The sequence below is a fragment of the Coregonus clupeaformis genome, unplaced genomic scaffold, assembly GCF_020615455.1.
Source record: "Coregonus clupeaformis isolate EN_2021a unplaced genomic scaffold, ASM2061545v1 scaf0314, whole genome shotgun sequence".
NCBI lineage: Eukaryota > Metazoa > Chordata > Actinopteri > Salmoniformes > Salmonidae > Coregonus > Coregonus clupeaformis.
In genome coordinates, this window is record NW_025533769.1 from 320,419 (window position 1) to 333,326 (window position 12,908).

The 12,908-nt window shown below is 43.2% G+C and overlaps 1 protein-coding gene and 2 long non-coding RNA genes across 3 annotated transcripts; all 3 read left to right on the forward strand.

The window, feature by feature from the left end:
- The first annotated feature begins 164 nt into the window (after positions 1 to 164).
- Positions 165 to 5,086, forward strand: LOC121559503 (docking protein 1-like). Its single transcript, XM_041872739.2, has 6 exons — positions 165 to 475; positions 1,475 to 1,633; positions 2,024 to 2,182; positions 2,673 to 2,742; positions 2,975 to 3,150; positions 3,673 to 5,086. The coding sequence occupies exons 1-6, from the start codon at positions 395 to 397 to the stop codon at positions 4,624 to 4,626; spliced, it is 1,599 nt and encodes a 532-aa protein (XP_041728673.2). The 5' UTR covers positions 165 to 394; the 3' UTR covers positions 4,627 to 5,086.
- A 123-nt stretch (positions 5,087 to 5,209) lies between these two features.
- LOC123484432 lies at positions 5,210 to 6,841 on the forward strand. The gene is made up of 3 exons (XR_006658530.1): positions 5,210 to 5,433; positions 5,538 to 5,721; positions 6,752 to 6,841. It is a non-coding gene; the product is annotated as an uncharacterized LOC123484432 (long non-coding RNA).
- A 486-nt stretch (positions 6,842 to 7,327) lies between these two features.
- On the forward strand, positions 7,328 to 12,591 carry LOC123484431. The gene is made up of 3 exons (XR_006658527.1): positions 7,328 to 7,344; positions 10,151 to 10,249; positions 12,508 to 12,591. It is a non-coding gene; the product is annotated as an uncharacterized LOC123484431 (long non-coding RNA).
- Positions 12,592 to 12,908: the final 317 nt, after the last annotated feature.

Sequence of the window (12,908 nt, forward strand, 5' to 3'; positions counted from 1 at the left end):
TAATAAAATCAACCAAGAGTGGGCGGTTTCACTTCCTTCATTCTTCACAATACATGTCTTATTCACTGTATGGTTCTCTGTGTAGGCTATTATTCATTGTGTGACATCACAAGGGTTGGTCTTTTAGATTCAGTTAGTTAGAGGAACGTCATCTAACGCCCTGGACCAGAACTTGCAGCCTTGGGGTGTGAGAAAGGTGTGGACGCAGTCATATTTCACTGTAGTATTTGCCGCTGACTCAACGAAATAATAGCACACCTCTTAATTGCTTAGCCTACGTTTGTCAGGGGGAGTGTTTGGCTATACATTAATCACAATTGTAGGATTAGGATACCGTAAGAGAAAATCGGTCACAGTCAAGTCCAAGGTTCAAGTTATTGGTTAATTCACTTGTATGCGGAGAGTCTCTTGGAACATAATGGACACTCATGCGAAGGCAGGACAAGTTTACCTTCAACACCGAAATGTAGAAAAGGTAAGAACCTAACTTTATTTAGCTCACTTAATTGCACACATTCTGGTAACTTATCTATCTTGTTTGTGTAGAATGACAATGATAGCCAATAGGAACATATTGAATGCATTTAGATTTTTAATGCAGCTTTATAAGTCTTGTAATGTAAGATGAGAGTTTTTATTTTTGTTTATTCCGAGGGTATTGAAATTGGCTATTGATGTTATCATGTAAACTGCCGTCCCATTGTTTTGCTGCATGTACTGTGTATGACAGTAATCTAATCCCGATACCATTCCACTTTACAATTGAATGTATATGATTGCAGTATACGAGGACCTTTACTGTAGCCTACACGTTGAAGTCTTACTTGCAGAGTCAGGCTAAGTTGGTAATGGTGCGTGTGTAAAGGTATGAGGGGAGAACGGATCCTCACATGCGTGCCCAGACACAGTACTCCGCTCCCAGTTTCCTCACCGCACATTCCTCACAGCACATTCCAACAAAGCTGTTTGTCCCAAATGGAACCCTATTCCCTTTTTAGTGCACTACTTTTGACCAGGACTCATAGGACTTTGGTCAAAAGTAGTGCACTATATAGTGGATAGGGTACCATTTGGGACGTACACTGAAACACTGCGAGGCACACTTAAAACAGAGGGAGGGGCCAGGGCAGGTACTGTACCTGAGCACACATACCTCATCTACCACTGCACCTTTATTTAAAAAGAGGCGGAAGTGCTGGAGAAAGGGTGGGTGATATTCTGAGTTTATCATATTACTAATGTGTGTCATGAGCGCTGGAGTCAGGAAACCGTCTATCAATAGTTGTCAGGGAAGTGGGAAAACTACATACTCACTTTTTCTTTATTTCTCTTTCTCACCCACTCATTTTCCTCCCTTTCTCTCCACCTTTCTCTCTATCCCTCTCTTTCTCCCCATTATTTCTCTCTTCCCTCTCTGTCCTCATCCCCTATCCTCCCTCCCTCCTTCCTTCCCCCCCTCCTCCCCTCCATCCAGAAGTGGAAGCAGCTGTGGCTGGCTCTCTACCCCTCCAGCCGCTGCGGTGTAGCCAGGCTAGAGCGCCAGGAGATGGGGGGAGGAGAGCGGGCCGGTGCCTCTGTGGTCTGGAAGCACCAGGACAAGGTTAAGGAGAAGAGGGTGATCCGCCTGTCAGAGGTACACCTTACTGCTGTACTTGTCTTTCTTACTAGCACTGACTTTGCTAATAACTGCTTTATTGAGGATTTGTATTACTGGCAATGACTGTGATATGTAGTTGTCTTACCTACCTTAGTTAAATGCACTGACTATAAGTCGTTCTGGATATGGATAAGTTTGTAGCCTAAGGCCCTGCGATAGACTAGCGTCCTGTCCAGCGGGCGTACTTGTACATCAAGCTGCCTCGCGCTACAGAAACATGCTGCTCCTATGAGCAGTTTGGGCTCGCACGAGCCTTACCCCCAATCTATCTCCTTAATGCTGAGTGCCAAGCAGAGACGCACCGAGTCCAATTTATTACAGTCTCCGGATAAGTGTGTCTGCTAATGGACTAAAATGTAAATGTAGGTGATCAGGGTCCTGAGACTGCCCCCACACGCTGAGGCCTGCCCCAAAGACAACATGGCCGCATTCTGTGTGGAGACAGACGGCAGGAGGTACGTCTTCGCGGCGGACAAGGACGACTGCGTGGAGTGGGTGGAGAGGATGTGTGACATCACCTTCCAGGTGAGAATAGCAGCTTCTGTTGTTGTCTTGTGACTGTTGTGGATCAGTCTCTATTCAACATTTTGACAGTTACAGAAGTAGAATCAGATAGACTTTATTAGCATTCAACAACGCTTATAGGAATTTGTCTCGGTATGGTAGAAGGCTAACAGCAAACGCCATTGTTCACTGATCTCTCTACCATTAAACCCCTTTCATCACCAAACAGTTATTACATAGAGGATGTGTACACTCTTAGAAAAAGGGTTCTAAAAGGGTTATTCAGCTGTCCCCATAGTAGAACCCTTTTTGGATCCCTGTATAACCCTCTGTAGAAAGGGTTCTGCATGGAACCCAAAAGGCTTCTACATGCAAACGAAAAGGGTTCTCCTATGGGGACAGCCGAAGAACCCTTTTAAGGTTCTAGATAGCACCTTTTTTTTCTAAGAGTGTAGGTATCGGTTGAGGACTGTTCTCACTGTCTAATCTAAATAAATGTATTCTCTCCCAGGGACGCTCCACTGGTCAGCAGCCCCAGCTTCAGATGGAGGACAACCAGATATACGTCTCCAGGGAGGAAGGTGAGAAGCACATCAGACACCACACATATCCTAGTGGCCGCACAAACTATAATGGACAACCATTCTTCTGTCTGTTTATGTCTAATGGGCGTATGATTACTGCTGTCTTGGAACAGGTCCCTCTTGTCAAAGATATTTGAATGAATAATGGAAAGATAAACACAAAATAGAAATGAACACCATCCATAGTGCTTTGGTCGTGACCCTCACTCTCCCTCCTCTCTCCCCTCAGTGAGTGAGTTCAGGGTGGGTGTGAAGCAGACGGACGCAGCGGTGCGCTGCGGCCTCCAGGGGGAGTACTATTGGCTGCAGGTGACCCAGGAGGGGCTGGTCCTGAAGGAGGCGGAGACCAGGAAGAGTTTGCAGCACTGGCCCTATCAGCTGCTACGACGCTATGGCAGAGACAAGGTCAATAGAACCATGGAATGTAGAATCTCATTGAGCCATATAATTCGATTTCTAATCTGTTATTAGTTCTAATCTAATACTACTCTCTAGTGTCTAATTTCATGGTCATCACAGTACGGGACTATGCTGCCCTACAAAGGCAAAACGCAGCAACTACGTAATTTATTTTACTTCAAAGTATTTTTCTGTCTAGACAGACAGCAATTTCTGGTACTTCATGATACGTTCTGATCAACTGGCTTGTTCTTGTGTCTGAAAACTAAATACCACATTAATCAGGTAATATACCTGGCCGTTACAACAGATCAAATATTTTTGCCTTTGTAGGGCAGTGTGGGTCGAAAAAAGGATGTGTCTAAGGATCATTGTATGGTCATCAGAGTCCATTCAAGGAGGTTGCAGGTTATAATACATATGGTTATTTTCTGCCCACAATTAATTATGCAATTTTCCAGTGAACACCTGTGGGAATTCTCTCAAATCATTGTGTAACACGGTTCTTTCCTCTTGGTTCTCCCACAGATTACATTCTCCATCGAGGCGGGCCGGCGCAGTGAGTCTGGACCCGGAACCTTCACCTTCGAGACTCGCCAAGCTGACGACATCTTCAATCTCATCGAGACCGCAATACGGCAACAGAAGGCCTCCGTCTTCGTCGGGGATGACCGTGAGGGCGACACTGTGGTTGCTAAGCGTAGCCCTAATATGCCTCGTGCTCGTTCACCACTGCCCACACTGCCAGATAGCGCAGCCATTTTGGAGGGAAGCTACAGTTTTAGGCCAGTATTTTCAAATGCTATTGGCTCAGAGCAGTGTGTGTACTCACAGCTGCCTAATTTGATTGGCTCTGAGGAGTGTCTGTACTCTGAGCCAGCAGACAGCATTAAACCCAAAGCCCCCGGCCTCAACTCCTACCTGACCCCCCCAACGTCCTCCACCCTCACCCCCTCTATCCCTTTATACCCCCGCAATCACCATGGTAACCGAATGGAACCAGTGTACGCCGACCCAGCAGACATCCTCTCCCTCATACCCCCAAGATCTACACCACCACCACCGCCCACTTCCTCTTCCTGTTCTCATCACCACGGCAACGAGACTGAACCAGTCTACTCCGAGGTGTACGACCGTGTGAGTCCTCTACCTGACCAGACTCAACAACAGAACCAGAACCAGGGAGGGCAGGAACCTGGAAAAGCGGAACCCATCTATAGTGAGCCCTGTGTGGGGACCCCAGCCAAGGGCCCCAACACTGACCCGTTCGCCCACCTTTACAGCCAGGTCTGCAAGCCAGGCTCTTCATCACCATCCTCATCTTCGTCATCATCATCATCCCCCTCTTCATCCCTGGCCTCCTCCTCCTCCTCCTCCTCCTCATCATCATCGTTGACCATCACCAGGACCTTGGCCAGCAGGAGGCCCACTGCTGGACGCCAGTCACCAGATGTCATCTATGAAAACATGGGGGTCATTTAGGATACTCATGGTCTGTGTCTGAAATGGCACCGTATTGTCCTTTAAGGTGCCCTGCTATTGACCAGGGCCCATTGGGATATATTGAGACCAATCCACACATTCACTCATTTCACAATGTTATAGTATAGTTAATTTATTTATTGAACTTGTTTTCACAAACAGTATAATTGTTTTTTGTTATGATGTAATCACTTTTTTTTGTGTATTTTTTTTGTCTTTTTTTTTGTGTATTACCTCTTATGAATATCAATATTGCACGCCAGTGTAATGAACACGGGAGAGGGAGAGAAGAGAGAGATCTTCCAGAAGTCTGCCAAGTGTTCAATACAAATGTAAATATTACAAACAGTGTTAGCCTCCTTCTCTCCCCAACAGATGTAATGAATTGAACATGATGAAACAAATGACTTCCGCTCAGTCTCACACCCTTTTCCTAATTGACTTTGTTTTACTGATATGATTCAATAAAGCAATAATGGGTGTGTATCCAATAACACTCCTTCCACTATTTGTTTTGTGCATTGATTGTTTTTAAAAATCATTTTTATTGTGCCTCTCAATAAATTAGACTACTGTTCAGTTCAATGCGTTTATATGGGGATATGTGAACGTTAATTGGCCGACTACTGTACATTTCAGGCTTCTCTGTGGTTGTGGGCGTGTTTTGACGTTTGGTTTTGTGCGATTTGAACGCTTCCTAGTTTGACACATTGTAATAGTTTTATTACATACTGTATTGTACCTGACCTGTAGGCTAAGTAGCCTATTATACCGTGTTAGAAAGAGCATCAATCGGACACCCAATAGGTAGGTGAGAATAAAAAAATACGCCGTATTTTGATAGACTTGAACCGTACTTTTTGTTTTCTTGTTTTCTGTAAGCGGTTCCTCTCTCCATCCTTTATTGGCAGAACGCCTCGAGCGCACATTCAATGACGCGTACCCTGACACGCGCTGAAGAGAACTGCCTTTATCAACCGACATTCTTCCTGATGTCACTTCTCAACATGCCGACCACCTGTTTTATGACCGTGATCTGGTGGCTCACAACCGATTCAACTCGTAGTCAAACAGCAATTCCCAATGGTCACGGAGGTGAGTACAGTACAGTTGGACAAACGGTCTCTCTCTACATATAAAATGTATCGCAATTCCTAATGGATAGGAAAGGTAGGCTACAATCTAATTAGCCATAGCAATGCAAATTATGTTGCCTAGCTAACAAGTACATTTGCAAGAAGTCTATTATCAACACCCAGTGTGGTTTTGGTAGGCTAATTTATTCATCTGGGAATGGGGATGGTTAATAACTTAATCCAAAATGTAACCAGATGGAAAGGATGGAGGCATGGTGGAGAAATGCCCATTAAACAAAACCTGTTTTACAAGACTGAAGACAGGTGTGTCATTTCACTGCTGTATTCACTGTATTCACTATTCACCCGGAATGTAGCAGAGTGAGTATAGACTGGAGATAAAGTGTTATCCTAATGTTGCCTGCTTTCATGGCCATTTCCTGGATAGATAGGCCTAGGCTATAGGTCTTAGACGGTAATACAGAGAATGTGGAGGTTTGAGATGCCCAACTCTTTGTGGTGTGTGTGTGTGTGTTTGTTTTTTAACACGCACAAAATGCAACAAGGAGCGGTTTACCAGACACAGATTAAGCCTATGTCCTGGACTAAATAGGCTTTTTAGCTCCGAAGTTGTCTGCCTAAATCAGCATTGAGTGACTGGCAAGCAGGGGCGTATTTATTACGCCAATTCTGTTGCAAAACATTTCTTAAACAAAAGCAAACGGAAACAAACGGGGAGGGACCTACCCGAATGTGTCCAATAGAAACTATCTTTTTGTTTGGACTAATGATTACACCCCAGCTGTGGGTAGCAGCCAACTGACCACAAGAGTGTTTCTCAGCAAAGGAAGTGACACAATTACTGATGCTGAGAAATGGTTCCATAAAAGGCCCTGTCAGTCAGTCTCATCCTTCACACATTCACTCAGAGCTCAAAAGCAAATAAATGGGGTGGAGGAGGGGAGTCGATATATTACGGTGCCCTGGTCCAAAGTAGTGCACTACAGGAAATAGGGTGCATCTTTAATGTTACATCCTGTTCTCCTCAGGGGTAGATGCGGTTCTGGGGGTGTCCAACGCCAGCGTCCTCCTGCTGGACCCCAGCTCTGAGACACTCTACCTGGGAGCCAGAGGCTCCATCCTGGCCCTGCACACCTCCAACCTCACCTGGAAACACCCAGCAGTGAGCGAGAAAGGGAGGGAGGGAGGGAGGGAGGGACAGAGAGATGGGGGAGGAGAGGGAGAGAGACCTCTTCACTTGACTGTGTGTGCGTGTTTATCTGTGCGAGTGTGTATTCAAGTGTATTCGTTTCGGTGTTTTCATGATGGGAGTATTCATGTACATTTTTCTGTGGTTTTGTGTTTGTCTTACCTGGGACAAACACACCATGCCAGACATAGATTAAACCAAGTCCTGAACAGCATTCTCAATAGAGATGCTCCACTGACAGTGCTTTTTAGTCCAGGACTAGGCTTAACCTGATGTTGAACTGTGTGATGTGTGTTGTAACTGCAACTGTATGCGTCTGTGTGTTCTCTCCTTGACTTCCTTCTTCTTTTCTGGGTGTCTCTGTCTCTGCAGATTGAGTGGGAGGCCACAGAAGACGAGAGGAAGGACTGTGGGTATAAAGGCAAGACAGAGGTGAGCAACGTGGGGTGCTTTTGATGTGTGTTTCAAGTAGCAAGAAAACTGTGTATGTGTGTGTGTGTGTGAATGTGTTAAGAGGTGTCTCTGTAGCAGTTGAGGCTGGTGGGAGGAGCTCTGGGAGGATGTGCACATTGTAATGGCAGGAATGGAATATATGGAATGGAGTCAAACATGGTTTCCATATGTTTGATTTGTTTGATACCATTCCATTAATTCCATTCCAGCCATTACAATGAGCCTGTCCTCCTATAGCTCCTCCCACCAGCCTCCACTGCTCTATAGTGTATATAAGTGGTTAAAGCTGTAGGTGAGATGCTATGCTTCACACCCAAAATGAAACACCATCACCTTCGCCTTTAGTCATACTCATCTATGGCATGATGTATAGTACCGTTACCATAACGACTGCTTTGCTGACTCTCCAGCTTCCTGTTAACAACTCTCCACATCCTGTATGTGTGGCTTTCAGATGACTTTTCACTTTGTATCTGGTCATCTTCAAACACTGATAAACAGAAGCATGACTTACCTTAAAGAGTCAGTGAGTTAGAGTTATTGTTATCGCTACCTCATTAGCATTTCTTCAATGGGAGTAATTGGTTGATATGAAAACCAACCTTGGCTGGTATACATTGGGTTCCTGGCACCTGAGTTGAGAAACCCGGCATTATACTACTAATTATGTAATGCTAACCGGTGCCCCCGCACACTGACTCTGTACCAGTACCCCCCTGTATATAGCCTCCCTACTGTTATTACCTTGACTGACACATTGACTATGTGCTGGTACCCCCTGTATATAGCCTCCTACTCTTATTACCTTGACTAACACATTTACTCTGTACCAGTACCCCCTGTATATAACCTCCCTACTGTTATTACCTTGACTAACACATTGACTCTGTACAAGTACCCCCCTGTATATAACCTCCCTACTGTTATTACCTTGACTAACACATTGACTCTGTACCAGTACCCCCTGTATATAACCTCCCTACTGTTATTACCTTGACTAACACATTGACTCTGTACCAGTACCCCCTGTATATAACCTCCTACTGTTATTACCTTGACTAACACATTGACTCTGTACCAGTACCCCCTGTATATAACCTCCCTACTGTTATTACCTTGACTAACACATTGACTCTGTACCAGTATCCCCTGTATATAACCCTCCCTACTGTTATTACCTTGACTAACACATTGACTCTGTACCAGTACCCCCTGTATATAGCCTCCCTACTGTTATTACCTTGACTAACACATTGACTCTGTACCAGTTCCCCCTGTATATAGCCTCCCTACTGTTATTACCTTGACTAACACATTGACTCTGTACCAGTACCCCCTGTATATAGCCTCCCTACTGTTATTACCTTGACTAACACATTGACTCTGTACTGGTACCCCCTGTATATAGCCTCCCTACTGTTATTACCTTGACTAACACATTGACTCTGTACCAGTTCCCCCCTGTATATAGCCTCCCTACTGTTATTACCTTGACTAACACATTGACTCTGTACCAGTACCCCCCTGTATATAGCCTCCCTACTGTTATTACCTTGACTAACACATTGACTCTGTACCAGTACCCCCTGTATATAGCCTCCCTACTGTTATTACCTTGACTAACACATTGACTCTGTACCAGTTCCCCCCTGTATATAGCCTCCCTACTGTTATTACCTTGACTAACACATTGACTCTGTACCAGTTCCCCCTGTATATAGCCTCCCTACTGTTATTACCTTGACTAACACATTGACTCTGTACCGGTACCCCCTGTATATAGCCTCCCTACTGTTATTACCTTGACTAACACATTGACTCTGTACCAGTACCCCCTGTATATAGCCTCCCTACTGTTATTACCTTGACTAACACATTGACTCTGTACCAGTTCCCCCTGTATATAGCCTCCCTACTGTTATTACCTTGACTAACACATTGACTCTGTACCAGTTCCCCCTGTATATAGCCTCCCTACTGTTATTACCTTGACTAACACATTGACTCTGTACCAGTTCCCCCTGTATATAGCCTCCCTACTGTTATTACCTTGACTAACACATTGACTCTGTACCAGTACCCCCTGTATATAACCTCCCTACTGTTATTACCTTGACTAACACATTGACTCTGTACCAGTTCCCCCTGTATATAACCTCCCTACTGTTATTTTATTATTTGCTTATTATAATTTTTTTTTACTTATCTTTTTTTTTTTCTTAGCACTTTTTTTTTTTCTTATGAACGGCATTGTTGGTTAAGGGCTTGTAAGTAAGCATTTCACTGTAATGTCTACACCTGTTGTATTCGGCGCATGTGGCAAATAAAATTTGATTTGATTTGATTTGAACCATATTTTATTGTTCTGTGTAGAACTAGGTTCTCCTGATCTAGGATCAGGTTATCCACCCCAAATCCTAACCTTAGCCATTATGGTGAGGAATGCAAACTAACTTGAGATCTGTGTCTAGAGGCAACTTTATCCTACTCTGTTATGACCTTGTGCTAAGAAGGTGTTGCCAAATGCGCTTTAGCCTAGCTTAAACTCAAAGGGAATCAGGGACGTCAAAATCCCCAAAAATATCCCAGGACACTTCAACTGTTTCTAAATAGATCGTAAAGATTTTCGGGATACAAACAGGCTTACATTTTCCCTCTGCTACTCAGCTCTCTGGTTGAATATCAAATAGAACCCTATTCCCTATTCAGTGCACTACTTTTAACTAGGGCCTGTAGGGGAGAATAGGATGCCGTTTGATACATGTCTCTTTGTCTCCCTCTACAGGATGACTGTTATAACTACATCTGTCTGCTGGAGGTTCTGAAGGATGGAAGGATCTACGTTTGTGGCTCCTACGCCTACAACCCCCAGTGTGCTTTCATAGTCAGTCACATTCTCTCTCCTCTGTCTATTATAATACACCACACCTATAGTATTATTATTATAATACTCTACACCTATAGTATTATTATTATAATACTCTACACCTATAGTATTATTATTATAATACTCTACACCTATAGTATTATTATAATACTCTACACCTATAATATTATTATTATAATACTCTACACCTATAGTATTATTATTATAATACTCTACACCTATAATATTATTATTATAATGCTCTACACCTATAATATTATTATAATACACTACACCTATAATATTATTATTATAATACTCTACACCTATAGTATTATTATTATAATACTCTACACCTATAGTATTATTATTATTATAATACTCTACACCTATAGTATTATTATAATAATACTCTACACCTATATTATTATTATTATAATACTATACGCCATATTATTATTATTATTATTATTATAATACACCTGCTAGATACTCTTTTACTGTTGTGGTGAAATAATTCAATTAATCTATTTAGTTGATACGCTTACACATGATGTTCATATACACTACCGTTCAAAAGTTTGGGGTCACTTAGAAATGTCCTTATTTTCGAAAGAAAAGCAATTTTTTTGTCCATTATAATAACATCAAATTGATCAGAAATACAGTGTAGACATTGTTAATGTTGTAAATGGCTATTGTAGCTGGAAACGGCTTACAGAGGCCCATTATCAGCAACCGTCAGTCCTGTGTTCCAATGACACGTTGTGTTTGCTAATCCAAGTTGATCATTTTAAATGGTTATTTGATCATTAGAAAACCCTTTTGCAATTATGTTAGCACAGCTGAAAACTGTTGTGCTGATTAAAGAAGCAATACAACTGGCCTTCTTGAGACTAGCATCAGCAATTGTGGGTTCGATTACAGGATCAACAGAAACAAAGAACTTTCTTCTGAAACTCGTGTCTATACTTGTTCTGAGAAATGAAGGCTATTCCATGCGAGAAATTGCCAAGAAACTGAAGATCTCGTACAACGCTGTGTACTACTCCTTCACAGAACAGCGCAAACTGGCTCTAACCAGAATAGAAAGAGGAGTGGGAGGCCCCAGTGCACAACTGAGCAAGAGGACAAATACATTAGAGTGTCTAGTTTGAGAAACAGACACCTCACAGGTCCTCAACTTGCAGCTTCAATAAATAGTACCCGCAAAACACCAGTCTCAACGTCAACAGTGAAGAGGCGACTCCGGGATGCTGACCTTCTAGGCAGAGTTGCAAAGAAAAAGCCTTATCTCAGACTGGCCAATAAAATAAAATATTTTTAAGATGGGCAAAAGAACACAGACACTGGACAGAGGAAGATTGGAAAGACAGACGAATCGAAGTTTGAGGTGTTCGGATCACAAAGAAGATCATTTGTGAGATGCAGACCAAATGAAAAGATGCTGGAGGAGTGCTTGATGCCATCTGTCAAGCATGGTGTAGGCAATGTGATGGTCTGGGGGTGCTTTGGTGGTGGTAAAGTGGGAGATTTGTACAGGGTAAAAGGGATCTTGAAGAAGGAAGGCTATCACTCCATTTTGCAACGCCATGCCATACCCTGTGGACAGCGCTTGATTGGAGCCAATTTCATTTACATTTACATCATTTAGCAGACGCTCTTATCCAGAGTGACTTACAGTTAGTGAGTGCATACATTTTTCATACTGGCCCCCGTGGGAATCGAACCCACAACTCTGGCGTTGCAAACGCCATCCTCTACCAACTGAGCTACAATTTCTTCCCTACAACAGGACAATGACCCAAAGCACAGCTCCAAACTATGCAATAACTATTTAGGGAAGAAGCACTCAGCTGGTATTCTGTCTATAATGGAGTGGCCAGCACAGTCACCGGATCTCAACCCTATTGAGCTGTTGTGGGAGCAGCTTGACCGTATGGTACGTAAGAAGTGCCCATCAAGCCAATCCAACTTGTGGGAGGTGCTTCAGGAAGCATGGGGTGAAATCTCTACAGATTACCTCAACAAATTCACAACTAGAATGCCAAAGGTCTGCAAGGCTGTAATTGCTGTAAATTAAGGATTCTTTGACGAAAGCAAAGTTTGAAGGATTTTTTCTAACCTTGTCAATGACTACATTTCCTATTCATTTTGCTATATTTCCTATTCAAACTCATTTCATGTATGTTTTCATGGAAAACAAGGAAATGTCTAAGTGACCCCAAACTTTTGAACGGTAGTGAACTACTAAATATGTGTGTGTGTGTGTTCAGGACCCAGTGACGTTTGCCCTAGTGAAGGAAGGAGGTGACCAAGGGAAGGGGAAGTGTCCTTATGATCCCAGACAACCTCACACTGCTGTTACTGCAGGTTAGACACACGCACACACGCACACACGCACACACGCACACACGCACACACACACACACACACAGTTGATAGAGCATGGCGTTTGCAACGCCAGGGTTGTGGGTTCAATTCCCACAGGGGGCCAGTATAAAAAAATATATATATATGTAAGTCGCTCTGGATAAGAGCGTCTGCTACAATGACTAAAATGTAAATGTAAATGTTGATAGAGTTCCATCATATTGCGTTCAAATGGTGAGGTCTGTCAGATATGTGGTGGTTACAAATGATAGGAGACAAGGAAAGGAGACAAGGAAAGGAAGGA